The sequence below is a fragment of the Amblyraja radiata genome, chromosome 28 (assembly GCF_010909765.2).
Source record: "Amblyraja radiata isolate CabotCenter1 chromosome 28, sAmbRad1.1.pri, whole genome shotgun sequence".
NCBI lineage: Eukaryota > Metazoa > Chordata > Chondrichthyes > Rajiformes > Rajidae > Amblyraja > Amblyraja radiata.
In genome coordinates, this window is record NC_045983.1 from 23,011,980 (window position 1) to 23,037,527 (window position 25,548).

Sequence of the window (25,548 nt, forward strand, 5' to 3'; positions counted from 1 at the left end):
CACGGTATGGTACAGCAGCTGCACCGCAGCTGACAGGAAGGCACTACAACGGGTGGTGAAAACCGCTCAGCACATCATCGGTGCCCCGCTCCCTGCCATGGATGCCCTCCACCGAGAACGGTGTCTGAGACGGGCCGGGAAAATCATCAAGGACCCCTCTCACCCTAACCATGGACTGTTTGCCCTCCTCCCATCAGGGAGGCGGTACAGGAGCCTCAGGTCTCGCATAAGCAGGCTGAGGAACAGCTTTTGCAATAACACCATTACACTGCTGAACACACAGTCCCGTCGCTAGCTATCTTTTATACTCTCCCATTTGTATACATTTATTTGCCTATGTACCAGTTTAATTTATCCACAGTCCACACATTGTTAACCAGTATTTTTATTTTTTATTTCTACTATCTTGCACTATGACCAGACGCTAAACTGCATTTCGTTGTACCTTTACTCGTATTTGTGCAATGACAATAAAGTTGAATTGAATTGAATTGAATTGAATTAACCGTAGGGGGGGGATCATAAGTCATAAGGTCATAAGTGATAGTAGAATTAGGCCATTCGGCCCATCAAGTCTACTCCGCCATTCAATCGTGGCTGATTTATCTCTCCCTCCGAACCCCATTCGCCTGCCTTCTCCCCATAACCCATAACCTCTGACACTTGTACTAATCAAGAAACATCAGTTGTACGCAAACTACTGGCCCTGTACAGACTAAACTCACTGTCCCTCTTCCCAATAAACTCTGCTTATAGTTTAAAATAGAAGATAATTTTCAGCTACATAAAAAAACAGATACAAGGGTTTAGAAATTAAGTGATTTAATCCATTTTTTAAAATGTGGATGAAGATTTGACTGGGGTTAGATTGCCCTTGGGACCATTTTTTAAATGAAATCACACCTGTTGGGAATTGAACCACTTATTATACAGAGACTGACCTTTTTCCAAATGCATCTAATTCATACATTTCTTCCCTCAACAATTGAATTGGATCTGCACAGCGCAATCTGATTTTGTGACTGTCACAATAAAACAAGCACATCACATTGCAATCCTCATCAGCTTGAACTAACACCATTCAGAAATCAATATCCAGAATCGTATTCCAGCAGTCAAAATATTTTCATTTTTTTCTTGTTCTCTCATTGTTTGGAGGATCCCCTCCCCCTCCCTCTCCCACGTACATGATGTGATCTTTGCCACGCAGATAATTTCATGCCTTTCCAGGACTCTGTCAGGTCAGCATTGTCACGAAAAGGGATAACCACACACATTGACATTATGTGATCCACCTCGACAAGTATCCCAGTGTATTCCCTCATCTCCAAAGCAGTCATCGAGCCTTGAAGGCTTGATGGACTGTAGTCGATTTACCTTTCTGTCACTGCGACAGGATGATACCTTTAAGATGTGATGACCTCTCTTACACAGAGCTTAGCAAAGACTAGGCAATGACGGCAGACTTCTACATGAATTCTGATGGGAGCGGTAGACACTGAACACATCTTTCAAACTAGCACCATTTTATATCACTTTTTTGGCCAATTTAATCCTTCTGTACAGGGGAGTAGATTGAGGGCATGCTCTAAGAGGAGTGACAAGTTGTTGTGCTGGGTACAATTTCTAGCTGGATGCCAATAAGTTCACAAGTGATACGAGTAGAATTAGGTAATTCGGCCCATCAAGTCTACTCTGCCATTCAATCATGGCTGATCTATCATTCCCTCTTAACTCCTTTCTCCTGCCTTCTCCTCATCACCCCTGACACCCATACTAATCAAGAATCTATCTGTCTCTGCCTTAAAAATATGCATTGACTTGGCTTCCACAGCATTCTGTGGCAATGAATTCCACAGATTCACCACCCTCTGACTAAAGAAATTCCTTCTCATCTCCTTCCTAAAGGAACGTCATTTTATTCTGAGGCTATGACCTCTGGTCCTAGACTCTCCCACTAGTGGAAACATCCTCTCCACATCCACTTTATCCAAATTGGGCTGGTTATAATGGTCTGGGTAACAACCCTGGTACTATATAGCTGAGAATTGTTTTTTTGGTTGAGGATTAAATGTTGACATTACAATATTATTATTGCATTGATTATTAATAATTAATAAATTATCAAATGTATTAGTAAATATATTATTATGCAATATTATTACATTTGGGCAACAGAGGGCAATGTTGCACTGTGTAAAATTATAAAATACTCAGTGTGGTATATAAAAGATTTCTCACCAAAGTACTCACAGGTCGATAATATGTCAGTATCTGTGCTTTACCCGTGTTCCGATGTGAGTGATCGTGGTCTCACACTGCATGTTCTTTATTTGGGAATGAACCAACTTCATTGTGCACATTCATATATGTACATCTTCACTCCTAAATCTCACTGATTCAGTAAAGCCATCCGTGAGTCAGAAATAACTCCAGATGCTGGCTTAAACCGAAGATAGACACAAAAAGCTGGAGGAACTCAGCGGGACAGACAGCATCTCTGGAGACCCATCTTCAGACTGTCTCGACCTGAAACAGCACTTATTCCTTTTCTCCAGCTTTCCAGTTACTCCAACTTTTTGTATCTATCTTCTGTGAAATATTAACTTAGTTTCCCACTCCACAGATGCGACCTAACATGCCAAATATTACTAGTACTCGATGCCTATTTCAATATTTACTATTCTTTGCTTTTCAAAGCCTAAACTTTCCCTTTTTCCTCATGGATGGACCTACAGTGCCCTCTTCACAGGAAGAGCATATACAGTGCCCTCCATAATGTTTGGGACAAAGACCCATCATTTATTTATTTGCCTCTGTACTCCACCATTTGAGATTTGTAATAGAAAAAAATCACATGTGGTTAAAGTGCACATTGTCAGATTTTCATAAAGGCCATTTTTATACATTTTGGTTTCACCATGTAGAAACTGGAACGGCGACTGTCAGAGTGGAACACACACACATCGCTTCCTTCACCAGCCCGTTATGCAGGCGAGGGACAGGGCTAGCGGAGGTAGCACTGCCCGAGTGAAATTCACAGTGCAAAGGCAAGGTGATACCACGAGGAACAGGAAGGTTGGCGCAGCAATTAAGATGGCTAAAGCACAGTGTTGGGTAAGTCCTTTAAAAGAGGCGGGGGGAGAGATGGGGGAGAAGGAATGGAGACAACTTTTAAGAAGCCAAGGATACACGGCTGTGAAGCTCGGCGGACATTTAACATTACTGGTCGGTTATCCTTGGTTCTGAAAACTACTGCTTACGTTTTTTTTCCCCCCAATGAGCCAATGAAATTCACTGGTCAGCACCAGCTACAACCTATGAAAACCTGTGACCTCCTGGCGACCCACCTACGGCACGAGAATTCTCGCTACTCTCCATGGCGGCTTCATTCTAGTCGCCGCTAATTTTTCAACAATGCGGGAACTCCTCACGACCATGAAGGTGACTCTCCAGCAACCACCCGCAAACATGTGGCGCCTGCAGAGTCTCCTGCAGTCGCCTAAAAAGTTGCCTAAGTGGGACAGGCCCATTACTTGTACAATGCATTATCAATACTTGGGGTGATCCCCTGGATCGTTGACTCCCTTTTAAAAACAGCAAGACACTGCAGCGAGGTACTGGAGAGTAAGCAGTGGCAGTAGGTTGCTGAACTGGACTGAATTGGCTTTTCTCCTGTCATGGACTTGTGCTGTTGTTATGGGATTGCTCTGGGGGCCAGCAGAGGTCCGTGGGCTGAGTAACCTTTTCTGTCATAAGGAAATGTGAGATTATGAAAAAAGTTGGAGCACAGAAACATGTCACATGCAAAGTTCTGATTCTTGGAATATTTAAACTGTTGTAAAGAATTAATAATGGGATGTTTGTTTTATTAAATAATAACAATCATTATGATCATGGTTCTTGCTCTTTTAGGTTCAGCCACCTTGAATCAGCCAAAGGTCATCATCATCATTCAGGAAAGAGGAAGAGTTGGACACAACATCATCTCCTGGTAATTCTAGCCAACAACATGATTGGCGATATATCTGTATCCGATTTATTTCAATCAAAGTTGGGGAATTGAGATTGGGTTATAAATCAAGTGGAACAATGAGTAAATGTGAACAGTGGTGGGTTTTTAATAGCTGTATTTATTTAAATTGTAGCAATTTACCAGAGAAGTTACACTGAATTGAAAACACAGGACCTCATCATACATGTGGGGCCAGCTAATGGTTAGTTTGTGCTTGGTTGTGAAAACATCTGCCACACCCTACAACCATTTCATTCAAACCTTTTGAAGCAATAGGTTTTAGTTCGGAGGTTTGATCGTCCTGATTTTGCTGTCCTCGTTCCCTCTATATTATTGGCTTTTACTGGAGTACTGTTCCACAGAGAGTGGCTGCCCTCCATTATTCAACACAAATGCCCATTCTTCACAGGCATAAGTTTGGTGTTAGATTGAAGCTGGGAATAACATCTGTGAGCCTGATCAAATCCCTGACCGCACAAGGTACCTCGCAGGAGAAAGCAATGAAACCTTTGCTCCATTCACCCGACACAACAATTTTAAGGTCCAGTTTAGGACCACCTCCCTGCTGTCCTGACCACCATATTCTCTACTGCCAGAGTCCAAGGACTGAACCAGTATAGATGGGGGGTGGGAGTCACACCAGGTGTTCCACATCACACACTGAGCAATGGGCTACCCCAACCTCTTGGATTACCTTTCAACGAAAGGAGCACCGTATTTCTGAACCATATGTGGTCTCGTTGAAGGACTTGAATGCAAGCCCTAAGATTTGTGGACATTTTATGATAACAAGTATAGTTATTAAGGATTCATAAATATTTCAGATATTTAAAGAGTGACTTTTACAGCACATAATTTTTAACACCTCAGAAAATAAAAATCTGTTCAAGAGATACTTTAAATTGTCTGTTACCTCCATCAAAGGCCTTGTGTGGCTTCTAATACTAGTGTTCCAATAACGGTCCCTGACCTATTTCTCTGCCCACTGATTCTGCTCGATCTGCTGCCTTTCTGGTTTTCCTTCGAATAATTCTGGTCTACTTTCTGATTTTTGGTGCTTCACATTTCCAGCAAGCATCACCTTAATTTCAAATGCCTTGTTCTGAATTTCATTGACGCCTCCCATTTATTTCTCTCTCATTCCCACTAGATCAGTAGCATTCCTGGTGCTTGAAAACTTTCAGTAAAGTTATTATCCAGTAAGCTCTAAAAGAAATGAGGATGAGATTCTTGACTTTATTAGTGCCTCAGGACTAAGTTGGAATTTAAAGCACTGAATAGAAAGCTTGTGCTGCCTGCATGTTGTGGAAATCTCTGCTGGGTTCTATTCACAACTTAAATACTGACCACAAATGTTCAGTCAGTTGCGTTTTTTATAATTCTAGCTGCATTAGAAACCCTAAGAAGATAATAGTGGTAAAATCAACTATTTCACCACCAGGAAAGATCATAGGTATTAACGTATGGGTGAAGAAAGATCAAGCCTGCTTTCAACGAAGCAAAATGGGATAATTAAAGCATGTTGAAAATGCCTCATAATTAGTACAACACCCAACATTTATTGCAGCTATTAACCTAGGTTAGATTCCTACTGTTTTAAGTGCTTTATAAAATGGATGCATTTTTCCCCAGTGAAAGGTGGGTTGTCAAATATTGAAATCAATTATTTAGACAGGCAGAGCTCCAAGCCCAAAGCTTTGTGTGTAGGAACGGTCTCCCTGCCCGAGGGCAGGGATGAAGACTGTAAACATCTCGAATCCCTGAAGTAAACAGTGCCTTCAGCGTGCTACAACCCTTCAGGTTTCTGGCCATGCATTTGTTGCTGAATCTTCTGCAGCATTTCTTGCATTCGCCGCAACTGCAAGACAAAAGAAGCAACAAGGCCACGATTATTTTACAAGTCTTCTGGGTCCACATGAGAACAACTGCAGGTGTGTTTGTGGTCTCCTATCTTATCCGACTGACCACCCAAGCTGTTGTAGCCAGGATTGACCCTGTCCTGCCTGGAAGATCCCAGCATGCATTGTCCACCAGAGGTTATTACAAGAACTCTTTGCCTTCAATTTCCCCCCTCGTTTCCCTTGATAGCTGACCAGGTGTCACACTCGATGAATTAAAATAACAGATTGCATTTATATGGCAACTTGTCTGCATCTGCATTGCTGATGGAGAAAACTGGACAAGAGGCTGATGTGAATTGGTGAAGCTTATTGGTGAACATTATGAGTAACATAGCAGGTAGAACATAGTAATGTACAGCATAGGAACAAGCCCTTCAACCCACAATGTCTATGCCGGATATGATGCCAAGATAAACTAATTTCATCTGCATGCATATGATCTACCCTGTCTATGCCTCTCATAATTTTAGATAGACAATAGACAATAGGTGCAGGAGTAGGCCATTTCGCCCTTCGAGCCAGCACCGTCATTCAATGTGATCATGGCTGATCGTCCCCAATCAGTAAGAGCCCTATCCAGCTCTCTCTTGAAAGTATCCAGAGAACCGGCCTCCACCGCCCTCTGAGGCAGAGAATTCCAGACTCACAGCTCTCTGTGAGAAAAAGTGTTTCCTCGTCTCCGTTCTAAATGGCTTACCCCTTATTCTTAAACTGTGGCCCCTGGTTCTGGACTCCCCCAACATCGGGAACATGTTTCCTGCCTCTAGCATGTCCAAACCCTTAACAATCTTATATGTTTCAATAAGATACCCTCTCATCCTTCTAAACTCCAGAGTGTACAAGCCCAGCCGTTCAATTCTCTCAGCATATGACAGTCCCACCATCCTGGGAATTAACCTACGCTGCACTCCCTCAATAGCAAGAATGTCAAGATTCAAGTTTAAAGAGAGTTTATTGTCATGTGTCCCTGATAGGACAATTAAATTCTTGCTTTGCTTCAGCACAACAGAACATGGTAGGCATTGACTACAGAACAGATCAGTGTGTCCATATACCATTATATAAATACAGTATATACACACATGAATAAATAAACTGATAAAGTGCAAATAACGGATAATGGGCTATTAATGTTCAGAGTTTTGTCCGAGCCAAGTTTAATAGCCTGATGGCTGTGGGGAAGTAGCTATTCCTGAACCTGGTTGTTGCAGTCTTCAAGCTCCTGTACCTTCTACCTGAAGGTAGCAGGGAGATGAGTGTGTGGCCAGGATGGTGTGGGTCCTTGATGATACTGCCAGCCTTTTGAGGCAGCGACTGCGATAGATCCCCTCGATGGAAGGAAAGTCCGAGCCGATGATGGACTGGGCAGTATTACTACTTTTTGTAGTCTTTTCCTCTCCAGGGCGCTCAAGTTGCCGAACCAAGCCACGATGCAACCAGTCAGCATGTTCTCTACTGTGCACCTGTGGAAGTTAGAGAGAGTCCTCCTTGGCTAACCGACTCTCCGTAATCTTCTCAGGAAGTAGAGGCGCTTATGTGCTTTCTTGATAATTGCATTAGTGTTCTCGGACCAGGAAAGATCTTCAGAGATGTGTACGCCCAGGAATTTGACGTTCTTGACCCTTTCAACCATGATATAAACGGGACTGTGGGTCCCCATCCTACTCTTTCCAAAGTCCACAATCAGTTCCTTGGTTTTGCTGGTGTTGAGGACCAGGTTATTGTGCTGGCAGCATATGGACAGTCGCTCGATCTCTCTACTCTGACTCTTCCCCATCAGTGATACGTCCCACAACAGTGGTGTCAGCAGCTAACTTGATGATGGAGTTCGCACTATGACCGGCTACGCAGTCATGAGTATAGAGTGAGTACAGCAGGGGGCTGAGCACGCAGCTTTGAGGTGCTCCCGTGCCGATTGTTATCGAGTCTGACACAATTCCACCAATACGAACAGACTGGTCTGTGAATGAGGAAGTCGAGGATCCAATTGCAGAGGGATGCGCAGAGACCCAGTTCTGCGAGTTTGGTAACCAGCTTGGAGGGGATGATTTAATTAAATGCCGAGCTGTAGTCAATGAATAACAGCCTGACATAAGAGTTTTTGTTGTCCAAGTGGTCCAGAGCAGAGTGGAGGGCCAGCGAGATCGCATCCACCATTGATCTGTTGTGGCGGTAAGTGAACTGCAGTGGGTCCAGGTCCTTCCTCAAATTAGGGGACCAAAACTGCACACAATACTCCAGGTGTGGTCTCACTAGGGCTCTGTACAACTGCAGAAGGACCTTTCCTCGTATACTCCTCTTGTTATAAAGGCCAACATGCCATTCGCTTTCTTCACTGCCTGCTGTACCTGTATGCTTATTTTCATAGACTGATGAACAAGGACCCCAGATCCCATTGTACTTCCCCTTTTCCCAACTTGACGCCATTTAGATAGTAATCTGCCTTCCTGTTTTTTATACCAAAGTGGATAACCTCACATTTATCCACTTTAAACTTCACCTGCCATGCATCTGCCCACTCCCCCAACCTGTCCAAGTCACCCTGCATTCTCATAGCATCCTCCTCACAGTTCACACTGCCACCCAGCTTTGTGTCATCTGCAAATTTGCTAATGTTAGTTTGAATCCCTTCATCCAAATCATTGATGTATATTGTAAATAGCTGTGGTCCCAGCACCGAGCCTTGCGGTACCCCACTAGTCACTGCCTTCCATTCTGAAAGTGACCCGTTAATCCCTACTCTATGTTTCCTGTCTGCCAACCAATTTTCTATTCATGTCAGCACTCTACCCCCAATACCATGTGCCTTAATTTTGCCCACTAATCTCCTACGTGGGACCTTATCAAATGCTTTCTGAAAGTCCAGGTACACTACATCCACTGGCTCTCCCTTGTCTATTTTCCTAGTTACATCCTCAAAATATTGCAGAAGATTAATCTAGCATGATTTCCCCTTCGTAAATCCATGCTGACTCAGACCAATCCTGTTACTGCTATCCAAATGTGTGGCTATTTCATCTTTTATAATTGACTCCAGCATCTTCCCCACCACCGATGTCAGGCTAACTGGTGTATAATTCCCTGTTATCTCTCTCCCGCCTTTCTTAAAAAGTGGGATAACATTAGCTACCCTCCAATCCACAGGAACTGATCCCGAGTCTATAGAACATTGGAAAATTATCACCAATGCATCCACGATTTCTAGAGCCACTTCCTTAAGTACCCTGGGATGCAGACCATCAGGCCCTGGGGATTTATCAGCCTTCAGTCAAATCAGTCTACCCAACACCATTTCCTGCCTAATGTGGATTTCCTTTAGTTCCTCCGTCGCCCCAGATCCTCTGGCCACTACTATATCAGGAAGATTGTTTGTGTCCTCCTTAGTGAAGAGGGATCCAATGTGCCTGTTCAACTCATCTGCCATTTCCTTGTTCCCCATAATAAATGCACCTTTTTCGGTCTTCAAGGGTCCAAGATACTTCTATCAGGTCTCCCCTAAACCCCCAGCGTTCAAGAGAAAACAATCAACGTATGTTCAATCTCTCCTTACAGGTAGCAAATGGTAAACATTTTCTGCACTCTTTCCAAAGCCACCACATCCTTCCTGCAATGGGGCAACCAGAACTGCATGCAATACTTTAAAGGTAGCCTAACCAAAGTCTTATAAAGCTGAATCATGACTTCCTGACTCTTGTACTAATGTCTGCGACCATTGAGAGTGAGCAAACCATACGCCTTCTTTAACATTCAATTTACTGTGTTACCTCTTTCAGGGAGCTCTGGACCTAGACCCTAAGATCCCTGTGTACATCAATGCTGTTGAGGATCTTGCTGTTAAGGGTCTTGCCAATAAACATATACCTTCCCCTTACATTCGCCCTCCCAAGGTGCAGCACTTCACACTTGCTCAGATTAAACTCCATCTGCCATTTCTCCACTCATTTCTGTAGTTGATGTATATACTTCAATATGCGTTGACAGCTTTCTTCACTGCCCGCAATTCAGCAAACTTAGTGGCGGTTCCATGAAGAAATGGAGTGAGCCAAGTATACGGTTAGCCTGGAGATTTCTCTCATCACAGATTAATTAACTCTTCATTATACCAGGCGTGAGGTTATATATCCCAGAGGGACCAGTAGGTCTTGATGTAGCCAGTCACTTGAAGGCGGGCTAATTACGACAGAGACATTTGTTCTTACCTCCTCGTCCTTTTCCCGGATTATTTTCTCCGTCTCATTATCCGTCAGACCTGATACAATGGGAATTGGGAAATCTGTGCCACTTTCCCTTGTAAGTTTGCTGAAACAAATTGTAGGAACGTTTGAGTGTATATTTATTGTTTCACATTTCAAAGCATATGCACTGCGCTCGTTTCAACAGCCCTCTTCAACTTTTAGATGAAGAACAGAATCAACAAAACAGCCATGACAATTATTTTCTTTTGGAATATCATCAGGAGAAGATTCCCAAACTGCATTTCTCTTGCAGTGAGCAGGGACGTGACATTTGCAATCTACTGCCCCCATTTCCAGGGTGGACAGGTTGAATAAGACGGCTGGTTTCATTATTTCCATCCTTACTTCCTTCAGCAGCCTAGGATACATCTCATTAGATGTGGCGATTTTTTTCCAATCTGAATAAGCTTTGATTTAATCTATTTTTTACCCCATCTAATTTATCTACCTTGTCCTCCATCACCGTCATTGGAGGCATCTTGGAGAACCGCACGTCTCAGCCTTTTCTTCTGCCACCACAATATTTCCGTGTTCCAATCGGTCCAACATTCCTTAAACTAAATTTTTACTTTCTGTATCTTTAGAACAGATTTTAATATTCTTTAATATGACACCTGCTGATCTTCACAATGTACACTTTACAATACATTGGAAATGGAAATTATTGTAATCATGTATTGTCTTTCTGCTGACTGGTTAGCATGCTACAAAAGCTTTTCACTGTACCTCAGTACACGTGACAATAAACTAAACTGAACTTCCCCCACCTCCAGTTACTGTCCCCTATTTGTAATCTGTTAAGCTTGAACTTGTTTATTTAAAGCCTGAAAATTTATTATATTCGGATGAAAGGACATTGATCTGAAATGTGTACTGTATCCACTCTCCAGATAGTGTCTGACCTGCTTAATATTTCCAGCAATATCTGATTTATTTCACTTTTCCAGCATCTGCAAGTGTTTTGAGTTTTGAATTTCCCATTTCACTTTAATTACTTTTCCAAAGGCATCCTGGGATCAGTAGCTTTAAATGCCATTCATTTCTCCATTAGGTAAGGTATTGTTTGTACTTAAACTCTATTTGAAGGCTGCCCACATTTAACCTGACAACTTTGTTTCCCATACATCATGGCCAGATCCTGCACAACTGGCCAAATTGAGAGACACAGTGAATAGGACCAAAAGGCGGCTATTTGGCCTTTAGACCTGTTTCACCATTCACCGTTTCATGTTTGAATAATCCTTATTCTTTTCCATTACTATTTTAAACTGAATGATGTGGTGATCACAGCTTCCAAAATGGTCTTCAAACAAATTAAGTTCTACTTGGGACCTTTACCAGAACTAGATCCAACACCTGGTTATCAGTTGGACTGTTGTTATGGAAATATTAGCTGATGCAAATTGGGCTTTATATCGACTGGCTAAGAACAAATAAGGCTATAGAAAGTGGTGAACATCGCGGGTATCATGGGTATTAGCCTATTCACCATTGAAGGGATGTACAGGAAGTGTTGCCACATGAGGCAGCTAAGTACTTCAAAGACCCTGGCAACCCTCTTATCTCGTGGCTACTATCGGGAAGGTGAATACAGTAGTCTGTGAATCATTACCTCCAAGTTCAAGAACAACCTGTTTTCCATCAACTGCACTATAATCTTGCACCATTCTGCTGTTTTGCACCCATTGGTGTATTTATTGTTTTTTTATCGCTACTTTGTTTATACTATATACCTTTGAGCTGTATGTGCACAAGGGATTTCATTGTACCCGGGTGTATTTGACAATAAACTGATCTGTATTTCTTTGGGTTTAATGAAGGAAAGATATGCATTTAGAAATTGCCATTTTATAACTTCAAAATTTCTCAGAAGACTTTTTATGGTCTAATTACACACAGGAAGGTTCTTCAGAACATAAACATTATGAGATAATCTATTTCAGTGAACTTAATTCTCCAGAATATCTCTTGGGATACCTTGTCCAGTTCCATCCTCTGGATTATCCCTGACGTTGACTTCCCCACTATTGGGTCTATGCCTTTAGGTACCAAATTTTTAGCTCTGGAGTTCTCTCCTTAATCCTCTGCTTTCACGCGCCTCTTCCTACCTTCAAGTTGCTCCTTACATTTGTGCACAAGATGCTCCTAAACGCTTGTTATCTACCTTAATTGTTATCCGAAAGTCATGTTGTTTAGCTGGGTGCCCAGCAGGTAAGGCAATCTCTTCTGTCTGTTCTTTAAAATTAAATGGGATATTTTATATTCACATCAGAAGGCAAATGTTGGGCTTGCTTTAATGTTTCATGTGAAAATGCGCCACCTAGTGGTAAATTCCTTCAGACCTGCATCAGACACCAAATTATTTTTGTTTTTACATTTTATAAACTGATGAATGAATCGGGGGAAAAAAAGGTAAAAAGGAAAGAATGAAGAAAAAGAAGAAAGAAGAAAAAACTCTGAACTGCCAAAAAAGTGAGGGGAAAAACAGAGATATGTCCCACTATCCTTCCCTACCCCCGCTCACCCAACTCAAGCATCGGTTTTAAAATTGTGTTCAACCATTCTATTGTTGAAGAAATTCAATGAAAGGAGACCTTGTTTTGGAAAATTGGTCTGATTTTTTCTAAATGTAGTGTCGAGGTCATTTCTGTGATCCACATCTTCACTGCGCCAAATTAGTTATATATTCAGGTTTATGGAATAAACTTGACCCCATACCTTCTAATTTCAATGCAGTAGTGCTGGCATTGAGTACAGGCAAAAATGCTATGATCAGGAGCTGAATGAATTGAGGTCTTTAAACATAATCAACGGAATAGCTGCAGAGAAGCCATCTCCTATGGCAAGCAGATCCAGAACAAATTAGCATAATTATAAAAGAATGTTACAACCAAGGGGGAATGGACATGATCAGCGTTATTCCACGAAAGCTATGGCTGCTGGGCCATGCTCAAATCGACAGGTCATTATATCAAGACATTTGTTTTGGTAGCTGGTAAATAGAATTGACACACTCATCATCTATGCTTCGAAAGGCAGAACAAGCCTGAAGAACCAAATGCTGCATTCCTGTTCCCTTGGGTCATCTCGGTTAAACATAAATGGATTAATCAATAAAGATTCTCTGTAACAGGATCAAAATGTTGCTATCACATCCAACCCTGCAAAATATTTTGGATGTGTACATTTCTTCTGGTCACATTTAAGATTCCTTTTCTAGTTTGCTGCTGAATAAAGTGGATAAAGTCTAACCCGAGGTTGGAATCCCATTATACGATGCATGCAAATTCTGCTTTTGCTAGTGATAAAATGCTTGTAAATATTTGATGAACTCCATTCAAGGATGGAGCTTTTGTAAATAACTAAGGGACTACAGAACTCTCTTATAGACTTAGCTTGTTTTGTTTATTTATCGGTTTAAGACAGTAAACCTGCGGTGACTAAAAGTTCTTGAGTAAAACAGGTCTGAAAATGATGATTTGTAGGAAACGCAACCTATCTCAACCTGCAACAGAACCAGAAACATTTTAATATTCTTAATACCGATTTCAACGGTAATTATTTCTAGATACCAAGGCATTTATTTTTTTAGTCCAAAGAGGAACACCTGGAGGGAGGCAGTACAACTGAGAATGCTGGCTTCAACTTTCCTCAGGACTGACTGTGGAGAATTCACACCGTCATGCCACAAAGGGATTTGCTCATCCAGCCTCTGCTAATCAATGGCATCATCTCTGGTTTGTATCTCACCTTTTTCTCCATATCCCTTGTACATTTTAGAAAGAGAAGATCTCCATGTTTTAAAACCACAATTCCAGCAAGGTCTCCAAGCAAGAACTGCGCAGCCTTGTTCCTACGTAGTGCCCATTCTCCCTCGTGTCCCAGAAAGATTCACTACCGCACAACTGCAATTCCTTGCACCAGACTATCCAAGCCTCCCCTTTTAGAGTGCAAGCTGGCTTTAACTGGAGCCAGCTATTGACAAGAATGACTCTTTACTAATGTGGCTACTTCCATATCTTTGAACTGAGCAGGCAGCTGTGCATAACAATCACAGCATGAGATTAATTATACATTGCAATCCCTTGGATCATTGTTGAGTGGAACAAATGTCGCCACCGACATCACCCTGTTCACCTTTTGAATTGGTTGACAGCATGAATAATAATGCGTTTCAGATACCGAGTTGACTACATTATTTCAGTATTGCAAAGTAATTAAATATTGACCCCTTTTGTGTTCAGGAAGTGTTCAAAGCAAGAGATTAACCGCAGGTAGACACAAAATGCTGGAGTAACTCAGCGGGTGAGACAGCATCTATGGAGAGAAGGAATGGGTGACGTTTTGGGTCGAGTCTCTTCCTCAGACTCTTGGGAGACATTTCATGTCAAGACCCTTCTTCAGACATATGGATAGCAGCTGTGAGCTGGTCACATTCCCTCAGGACTAACTTTTCTTTCTAATGATACAACTAATTATAATACTGGAATGGACCAAAACACATTGTTCCAGACATTTTTCTATTATCATATTTAATCACATTGTCTGGTGTCATGATGTGCAGATGATTTCCAAACAAAACCACTTATGGCAGAATGTGGGAAGTTGCAATCATTTTTACTTTCCAGCTCTATTGTATTTATTTATTCATTTTGGCTACTCACCTATCATCTTTTCTAGTACATTTCTCTAGTGAGGTGCTATTTCTCGTTGAAGTATATCTTGTGTAGCTCCAATGGGTTATAGCTTTCCAGAAGAAAACTGCGGTAAGCAATGTTTGTACGTCTCCTTTCTAGGAACACAATGGTCAGAGACCTGCATGGTTTTGAACATATCCAATATGCCAGCTGAGGCAATAATGGAACCAGCAATTATTTACATTATGCTCAAAAATCAGCCTGTACCAGTCGTCACAGGCGCAAGGGTTAAACAGTCTCATTTTATAGGAAAATTTTCTAATCTGTGCAAAGTTTGTTATTCCACAAACACAAGGAGTGCCTGGTTGGTATGTCCTCATGATGCAACACTGGTATCCACCCTTACGAGAGCATTACACATTTCTGATTATATTTCTGACTGAGTATTGCTTTACCTACTAATCGACTGGGCCGTACAAAATGAACACTGGCGAAAATTGGGTCTGCTCTCCACCATTCTTTAATGGCAAAGCTTTAGGCACATAGCTTTAAGTTGAGAGGGGCGACGTTTAAAGGGGATGTGCAGGGCAAGTTTTTCATAGTTACTCAGAGGGTGGCGAGTGAATGGAACGAGCTGCCAGGGGGTGATGGTTGAGGCAGATATGTAGTGTATTTAAAATACTTTGGGATAGGCATATGGTTATACAGGAAAGGGAGGGATGTGGATTATATGCAGGCAGACAAGAATTAGTCTTGGTATCATGTTCAGCAGTCAAAAGTGGGCCAAAGGACTAGTTCTATGGTCTATTCTAACTGGTGGCCAAAGATCTCATTTGCTTTTGTAACTATTGTCTCAGTTTATTCTGCCACAAAGATCTATGCACATATACCCCAGATACCAATGTTCCTGCACCATCTTTAGAAAATTATCTTGTTTGTATTTCTGCCTCCCATCCTTTCTGCCAAATGCATCACCTCGCAGTTCTCTGTGCTAAATTCCATCTGCCACCTCTGCACCCCCCGTTCTGTCAGCTTGCAATTTTACAGTGTCTTTATTAAGACTCGTGTGGTGACAAACATGTACAGTAAAAAACACATGCTAAGTGCTCAGATTAGCTGCATATCAGTGACTGAGGGGAAGGTGCCTAGTCCATTTTAGGAAAGGCCTCAGTCTTTAAATAGTGCAACACAACCATTAATATTCACAACCTAACATTGAACATCCAGGATAGAAGACTTTTGGACCAATGATCTGTGCCTAGACCCCAAAAGAGAGGCAAACTATAGCAATGGTGGAAAGAGGAGTCTTCAACATTGAATTCTCCTTCATTTTCTGAGGAATTCCCAAAGTGGTTTGCAAACATATTGATTTTACAGAGCAGAAATTTTAGTTGTAAAGGCTAATTGGGCCAGCAGGATCCTGCAAGTGGGATTGAAAGGATAACCATGCTTGGTAGAGGACTGCTTCTCTTTTCTATCTTCATAAAAATTAAAAATTGGTTCGCCCATCTGCAAAGTAACGACTTGCCTCGGCTGAAGGCATGTAGGTTCTTTTCTTGGGCAATATTACAGTTGCTGCCGAATCTGCCAGAACTTGACTTGATTTCAGGGTTGAGGCCCTGGGAAGTAGACTTGGTTCAGTCATGCCATTCCTAGTAGAGGAATCACAGTAGTTACCTTATTGCAGTTGACTACATACTAAGATAGCCTATCAATTACTGAAAATATCTTACTGAGAACGACCTTTAGAGAGCTATTAGGAGCTGGCGATGTTTCTCATTTTGTAAACTGGACAATAAATGTTAGGTTCAATTCCAAGCTTTGGACCTCATCTTACTGGAGCTTGGGATCTGGAAATTTTGCTCCATAATTAGTCTGCAATGTATATCTTCAACAAGACCAAGGACTGGTCAAGCAATGAACTGAAGGTGAACATAACCGTTAGACTAGTTTTGACCCGGGTGGGTACAGAAGACTGCTGAGAGCAATAAATCCCTGCATTTAGTTTTAGAGATACAGCAGAGAAACAAGCCCTTCAGCCCACTGAGTAGATTCTGACTATCAACTACCCATTCACACGAGTTCTATGTTATCCCATTTTCTCATCCACTCCTTACACACTAGGGGCAATTTACAGAAGCCAATTAACATACAAACCAAATGTCTTTGAGGTGTCCTTGAGATGTCCAAGCATGTGAATCCCTGCCCCTTGCACCAGCTCCTCAGCCAAGCACTCATCTATCTTATCTTCCTGTTCCTACCCTCATTAGCATGTGGCACTGGGAATAATCTAGATTACTAGCCTGAAGGTCCTGCTTTTTAATATTTTTGCCAAACTTCCTCTCTTCATCTCGCTGGGTCTCTTCCCTTTTCCTACCCATGCCATTTTCACCAACATACACGACTTCTGGCTGCTCATCCTCCCCTTTGAGAATGTCATGGAGCCACTCCAAGACATCCTGGATCCTGGAACCAGGAAGGCCACACAGGACTTGGTGTCCCGATTGCTGCAACAGAATCTCCTATCTGTTTCCATAATTAACAGGTCTCCTACCAAAATGGCTCTGCCTGACATTACTTTTATTAATGGAAATAACATCCAATAGTCTGGAAAATCAGCGAGTTCAACACGACCTCTGGGAGTGGATTATTGGAACTTTACTGCAATCAGATTTATTTAATTTAATTTCAAACCTTGTCATAATATTGCAAGCACTTACTTCCTGTTTCTCTCCTTCACTACCATCCTGGTCATGCTCTGGATGCACTGCGCTCGGTAATTTTCATAGTGCACATCACGGGTCACATCTTTCAGGTCCTGCATGTGTGTTCGGATCAACATGTTTCGTAACTTCACAAAGTCACAGTGAGTTGGATTCTCCACTGTGAAGAGACACAACCGGACAGAACAAAGGATGTGGTTAAAATCCGAGTTTTGTTTCAGAACACAAGGTGTTCCAAAGTACTTTATGAACATTGACTTATTCTGATATGCAGTCATTTTTTTTTTTGCTATGCAATCAAATGAAAGATTGCATGCTGGGATAACAATGAAACAAAGAGACATAGAGCTGAAGAAGGGTCTCAATCTGAAACGTCACTTATTCTTTTTCTCCAGTGATGTTGCCTGATCCACAGAATTACTCCAGCACTTTTTGTTTTGCTCAAGTTTCCAGCATTTGCAGTTTCTTATGTTGGGATTTTCCCGAAAACAAGGTGACCAAAACTGAACACAAAGTGTGGTCTCACTAATGCCTTGTAATAATAATAATAATAATGGATGGGATTTATATAGCGCCTTTCTAATACTCAAGGCGCTTTACATCGCATTATTCATTCACTCCTCAGTCACACTCGGTGGTGGTAAGCTACTTCTGTAGCCACAGCTGCCCTGGGGCAGACTGACGGAAGCGTGGCTGCCATTCTGCGCCTACGGCCCCTCCGACCACCACCAATCACTCACACACATTCACACACATTCACACACAGGCAAAGGTGGGTGAAGTGTCTTGCCCAAGGACACAACGACAGTATGCACTCCAAGCGGGATTCGAACCGGCCACCTTCCGGTCGCCAGCCGAACACTTAGCCCATTGCGCCAACTGTCGTACAACTGCAACATAAAGCCCTAACTCCTACACTCAATGCCCTTTCTGATGAAGACCTGCATGAAAAAAACGGTATCACCACCTGTGATACCATCTCCAGGGAACTATGTACTTGTACTCTTAGGCCCCTCTGTTCTACATCACACACCAGACTCCTATCCTTCACTGTAGAAGTCATACGCTGGTTTAACTTCCCAAAAAATCAAGGCACCACAGTAATTCTTGACAACTTTAATGATATCACCTTCAATCAAGAAAGATCAAGTTTATTGTCACATGCACGTTCGGTGAGGTAGAGGTACAATCAAATTCTTGCTTGCAGCAGCATCACAAGCACATAGACGCAGACAAACACACAAATACCTATTTTAAAAGTAGACAAAAATGCTGGAGAAACTCAACGGCGGGGCAGCATCTATGGAGCGAAGGAATAGGTGACGTTTCGGGACGAGACCTTTCTTCAGACTGATGTGGGGGGGGGGGGGGTGGGGCGGGAAGAAGAAAGGAAGATGCGGAGACTGTGGGAGAGCTGGGAAGGAGAGGGGAAGGAGGGAGAAAGCAAGGACTACCTGAAATTGGAGAAGTCAATGTTCATATCACTGGGGTGTAAACTACCCAAGCGAAACATGAGGTGTTGCTCCTCCAATTTGCGGTGGGACTCACTCTGGCCATGGAGGAGGCCCAAGACAGAAAGGTCGGATACGGAATGGGAGGGGGAGTTGATGTGCTGAGCCACCGGGAGATTGGGTTCGTTAATGCGGACTGTGTGGAGGTGTTGGGTGAAGCGATCGCCAAGCTTGCGCTTGGTCTCACCGATGTAGAGCAGTTAACACCAAGAGCAGCGGATGCAATAGATGAGGTTGGAGGACGTGCAGGTGAACCTCTGCCTTAACCGGAAAGACTGCTTGAGTCCTTGGATGGAGTCGAGGGGGGAGGTAAAGCGACAAGTGTAGCATTTCCTGCGGTTGCAAGGGAAAGTATCAGGGGAGGGGGTGGTTTGGGTGGGAAGGGACGAATTGACCAGGGAGTTACAGAGGGAGCGGTCTCTGCGGAAAGCCGAAAGGGGAGGAAATGGGAAGATGTGGTCAGTGGTGGGATCCCGTTGGAGGTGGCGAAAATGTCGGAGGAATTTACAGCTCACCCGCTGAGTTTCTCCAGCACGTTTGTCTACCTTAGATTTTTTTCAGCATCTGCAGTTTTTTCTTAAACAATACCTATTTTAATGTCATCTGCAAACTCACAAATCATGCCTTATATATTCTCAGAAAAGTTCAGATATAGATGGCAAACAATAATGGACCCAACACCGACCGACCGATCGAGGCACATTTCTCTAGTCATAAGCCTTTGCCCTGTGCCTTTTCCTTTGAGTGGTGTGACCTCTAGGATATTGTGTTTAGCTGATAAGATGGGGGAAGATGTATTCATTCTTTTTATCTGTTAAGGTCACTGCTTGGGTTATTGCCAGTGAAGAAATGGCCTAAACAAACACATCCCATGCCAATTACAGAGGAATGGTGCAGAAATATCAGCGAACCTCCTCCTGGAAAGCATCATGCTGGGGTCAGTGCTCAGATTGTCAGTGTGATAAAAGCAGGAGACAACTTACTTGATTCAGGAAATGCTGGAAATTACAAGAAAAAATGTGTAGGGTTGTAGTATGTATAAGCATAGAGCAGACACACTGTGGAAGCATGAAGGGAAAAGAGGCCAACTTAATGATAACATTGAGGTCATGTTGGGAGGGGCAATAGATAGATTTAGGAAGTGTTTAGACTACAAGGCGTAGCTAGTTGGAGTAAAGATAAACATAGAATGTTGTAAACAAGACTCAGGGGAAAAAACTAATCATGAATTAAGAAGGGATCTTTATTAACTATTTGTCAGACAAATTGGAGGATGGTTTTTAAATTTCATTGCAAAAAGTAGAAGGTTTCTCTAAGAGGGAGAAATCAGGGATGAATAATTACAAAAAATGTTGATAACTGCTGAATTATTTTAAAAAAATGTAAACTCCACAACGTAACCATTGAAATACAGAATATAAGAGGTTGTGGGTGTTGCAAATCTTGAAACACTTTGGCTTCTCTCAGAGTGAATCCTAATGCCTGTTGTCAAGGCCTTGAATAAACGGAATTGTTTGAAAAACCACCGCTCTACGAGATGTTCTTTGAACCTGCCCGATCTAAGCTGTAATTAAGAGGGTGACAGCACCCCACGTGAAAGTCAGATTCAGGGTACAGGTTAAACACACAATTTCCTCCAACATTTTGCAACAGAAATCCAGACTGAGATTCCAGGATTCAAATGATACACTGATAGCTTTTATTAATGAGGAAATTAAACATATCCTGAAGAAATATGTTTTTTATGGTACTGGTGCGGAAAACAAAGAAAGAAATTCCTCTGGTAATGTGCCCAGCAATAAATTAGCCTTCGTTATTGAAAGAACCAGTAAACAATGTATAAATTCCACAATTCTCTGGCTTAGATTCACTTTGCTCTGGTTATGCCAGAAACTTTGCTGACCAGAGTAAAAACCCTATTGCCACATAAATCTGAAACACGAAACAGGAGAAGGGGAACAACCTAACATTCAGGTTACTTTTCCTCATAAAACGTTTTGTTTTGTGGAGGAAGTGACAAATAATATTGTGTTCAGAAACAGCTCATACCTCTTTGGATTTGAAAATGTAAATTTTGAAACGGTGCGCACACACACACACACACACACACTGACGTTTCAGAGAGATTAATTTGAGAAAATCTCCCCTTCTCCCACTTTTGACAAATAACACAAAGCATTATTGTTGTGCGTTACCTTCCACAATTCCCCAGGGATAAAGTCGGCCTCGAACTCTCCTTCCTTTGGCTTCAACCACAGTGTTGCTACCAATCACAGTGAATGGGATGCTGTCCTGGAGCAGATAATTAGAGGCCATAAGAAAACAAACTGGTTAAAGGTGATAGATCTCACTGAAGACGGGACCTTCAACACTGGTCACTGGCGAGCACCAAAAATTGAGTCAGAGTTTGTTTAATGTAAACTGTTCATTAAACAGGTGGAAACTGGGTCCAGCAACTCTTGTAATCTCAGCATCAAGTGGATACATTTTGGACAATTCTTTGTCATCAAAGTGGTGCCAATCTTGCTAGGGATAGGAACATAACGTCGTAAAAGATCATAAAAGACTGACTTATCTCAGAGAGGTCAATAAACCAGGAGCATCCAAGCATACAATTATATTGGTGGAAGAATTAGAGGACATTTTGGGAACCTTTACTAATCCGTCCAATGCAGGTCTGGACATCACTGCCCTGAGAAAGGTGTGATATACTAAGAGACTCATTCCAAAGACACTCCAAATGATTACTGCCAAAATCTCCAAATCGAAAGGGCGAGAGTGACAATGGTTGGGCTTCATGGCAACAGTACAGGAGGTCAGAGTGGGATGAAGAATTAAAGTGGCAGACAACAGGAAGACCAGGGTCACCCATCACACACTGGAGGAACAGTACCTCATTTCCCATATGGGCACGTGGCACCTCCTGGACTTAATAATGAATTCTCCATATGCAGGTAACTTGATTTCTGCCTGTATCAGTCGCCCATCTGCGACAATGGCTCAGCTTGTTTGGTGCTTTTTGCCCTTCTTTAGTTTCCTGTTTGTTTCTCTCTGGGAGTGGCCACCCCAGCCTAACCTGCCAGGCGTTACTTCCTGCTCAACATTACGCAACTCCCACGTTCTTTAGTCTGTGTTCTCACTCTCAAACGGCCCCATTCACTCACTGACCAGATAACCCTGTTTCCAGTTTCTCCCCATGTCACGCCACTTTTGCTCTATCAGTGACAACCTCTCTCCCACCCTCCTTGCAGCTTCCTTTCTCCTCCTTCCCAGGCCTGAGGAATCTGAAACAATAACTCTGTTCTCGTGCCACAGGTGTGACCTGACCTGCTGAATATTTCTAGCGCTTTCAGTTTTAACTTTGGAAAACCAGGGAACAGAGTCGAGCTTTGTTGGGTTAGGCATTCTGGAAGAGAATTGGCAGTGAATTCAACAAGTAGTTGGAAAAAAAAAGATACCGTATGTTATGTGAATGCACTGGATGCATTGTAGTTGTTAACTGTACAGAAGAGATTGGTAACTCTTTTCATGCCTATGTGCCAGGTTTATGACCCATTACACAGTTTTCAACCACATGACTGTCCTATTGTGCCCATAACTCTTCCTCACCTTCAATTCCTGATCCTGCTGTTTAAATTCATCATCTTCATCAGAGTCACAGTCTGGGAATTGATAGATTTTGATCCCATAAGATTTGATTTCTTCACGGATCTGTAGATAAGATTGTTAGAACAATGTCACGTTGGTGTCACAGATAGCAGTTGGTAAATGAAGTAGAGAGGATTCTTTTCCCTCGGCCAAACCACAATAATAACAGATCCAGGAGCTCACAATGTTCACACAAAATGTGTCTGGTTTATGTCTTTATTATCGGAAGCTAAACAGAATGACCACTGTGAGTTTTAAGTAGCCTGAAAGCATCGTTGACATTTCCTATAACTATGATGCATTATCAACAGTGATTACCAATATCTCACTGCATCAAGGGAAAGGCAACAGCACTCACAGCTCCATAACCTTAATCGTAATGGCAGCTTTAACGATTTTTGAACAATACTGGTGAAAATCGTTACTCTGATGGGTAGTGACATTGTTTATGCAAAATGTGGATGTAGGAATACTTATATTTACACAGAACCACTTCAGGAACACTCTTCAGTCACAACAAATTATTATGAAGCACATTGCATTTGCTACTACTGGGGAATGCAGCAACTAAATCTTATACAAAGACATTATATTAACTATTTTGATCGTGGCTAGAAAGGAAAGGATAATGATGAGTATATCATTACATCAGCTATTGGTTTAAAAGTCAGATCCAAATGATCAACAACACTAAACAACACTCCCTTTTCAATACCTTGGAGCAGAACCATCAATTACACGTTCAAGTTGGGGAGAGCGGCTTTAGTCCTGGGCTGTTTAGTTTATTATTGTTAGGTGTACCGAGATAGAGTGAAAATCTTTTGTTTGTGTGCTATCCAGTCAGAGAAAGCTATACATGAATACAATCAAGCCATCTACAGTGCACAGATAAAGGGTAAAGGGAACAACATTCAGTGCAGGATATAATATAGAACATTGTTCTTATAATCCACTTTAACCAAATGGTTGACCCAATATGATGCAAGAATAATTAGTTCTCCGATCTGCAGACTAGTGTTTCTTCAAAGATGCGGAGAGAGCAACCTGTTGTTTTAACATCTAACGTATCACCATTTTAAGATTGCCAATCCAAACATCATCTAGGGATTGCAAAGAATTGACTATTAATGGTAACCAATTATGGAGAAAAGTGCCCTTCCTAAACACAGATTGCATTTCAACAAACACAATCACACCTGACACCCCTCACACCTGAAGAGCCCTCGGGACTTGACCCGGAGTCTCGGGTAATCAAGGACAATTATAAGGACTCCAAACACTTTGGACTGAACTCCAGGCCCTAGCAGATGGAGCCATAGTCATACAGTGCGGAAACGGGCACTTCGGCCCAACTTTCCCATGCCGAACAGCATACCCCATCACCGCTAGTCCTACCCGCCTGCGTTGGGCTGATATCCCTCTAAATCTATCGTAAAGCCTGCTCCAGTGAGTGTTATTGTAAAGTGGCCACCAAGTTGGAGTCTGTGACCCAAAATAGAAAATTACCGAAATGATCAAGTAGATCATTCCCTAAAGGTGAAAGGACAGATGCAGGTTTGTGGCATCATACCCAAAGAACAGCCTGAGCAAATGCTGACTGACTGTTATACAATCAAATATTGTGAGCTCTAGGAATATATGCATCAAAGTATGGCAACGCCATCGTAAACCTATGATAATCTGCTCAGAAGCAAGGCAGCTACAGCCTAAGAGGCCGATTCCTGAAATACATTTGTAACCAGGGGCATCTTCTCTCAAGTAGGTGACTATGGAGAAATCTAAAACTGACAGTCTTTTCCAACAGTGGATGAAATTATCGCAGACAAAACGACCTGTGGATGTAAACAAAAGTGGTGACTAATGTGAACCATCAAATTACCTTTGACTTCATTTTGTTAACCTCTGCGGGAGTCAGTGTGTCAGCTTTGGCAAGGATTGGAACAATGTTCACCTTGTCGTGCACAGCTTTCATGAATTCCACATCCAATGGACGTAACCTTCAAAACCAAATAAAGTTTAATCAAAAGAAAAACTCAAAGAAGACTGTGAGTGCTTGGTAAGAAGTAGAACGAAAATCTATCACAATATGGATTAGAGTGCCCAAACCTCTTCATAACATAGAGGTTGGCTGCACCCTTTTCTGGCATTAAAACTGGTGATAGGGATGAAATCTCAATTCATTTCTCTTCAAGGTTCTGACCTCGATAAGTAGCCCTGTAGGGCCATGTCACAGCACAACCTGCGCTTCAGTTAAAGGGAAATAGTGGCAAGACATGAGTGCAAAGATAACCCATCCAATTGTTGGGGAGGAGGATGGAGGAAGGTGTCCAAGCTCCTTGCTCAGAGGGCACATGGCAGGAAGTAGCCAGGGAGTTATTCGCCAGGGCACAAATGGCCTTGTTAACGCCTGCACATGAGAGCCTGGCATCAGTCAAATGACCCTCCTGGATGCAAATGCAAAAGTCAGAATTATCAAAAATGGAAGCTGCAGCACTTTGCATGAAGAACTTATCTCAACTTTGATAATGGAGCAATTGGCAGCAAGCATGATGCATATGGCATATCACAGCAAGATCCTGAGGCAAGGTGTCTTTGTGTGAGCATGACTTCTGTTGCTGGAAAGAATTTGTCCATTTCCCAGATATCTGTCGCTATTTTTTTCCGTCTTTTTCATCAGATGAATATGGGACCACTTTTTTTTTTTAATTTGTTACAGGATTTCTTCTGCTATTTCCCCCAATGGATGCTGCCCAACCTGCTGAGTTCCTCCTGTAGTTTTTTTTTTTTTTTTTGACTTCAGCATCTGCAACCTCTTTTATTTTCATTTAATTATGATACTGGGTTTTGAATTCTCCTCCTAATTTAAGCCACTTTTAGA

The 25,548-nt window shown here is 42.2% G+C and overlaps 1 protein-coding gene across 11 annotated transcripts in view; it reads right to left on the reverse strand.

Annotated features, from left to right (window-relative positions):
* Positions 1-4,113: 4,113 nt before the first annotated feature.
* LOC116988982 (septin-5-like) overlaps positions 4,114-25,548 on the reverse strand; it is a 79,765-nt gene continuing 58,330 nt past the window's right edge. For 9 of the 11 annotated variants that reach the window (XM_033046066.1, XM_033046073.1, XM_033046075.1 and 6 more), the window contains 7 exons: positions 24,550-24,667; positions 22,632-22,733; positions 21,218-21,314; positions 17,509-17,671; positions 16,317-16,440; positions 10,116-10,215; positions 4,114-5,873 (listed from right to left, as the gene is read on the reverse strand). In XM_033046066.1, coding sequence (XP_032901957.1) covers positions 10,153-10,215; positions 16,317-16,440; positions 17,509-17,671; positions 21,218-21,314; positions 22,632-22,733; positions 24,550-24,667 — 667 coding nt within the window. In that variant the 3' untranslated portion in view covers positions 4,114-5,873; positions 10,116-10,152. The remainder of the gene's footprint in view (positions 5,874-10,115; positions 10,216-16,316; positions 16,441-17,508; positions 17,672-21,217; positions 21,315-22,631; positions 22,734-24,549; positions 24,668-25,548) is intronic. The other 2 variants (XM_033046065.1, XM_033046070.1) reach the window with 1 other exon arrangement.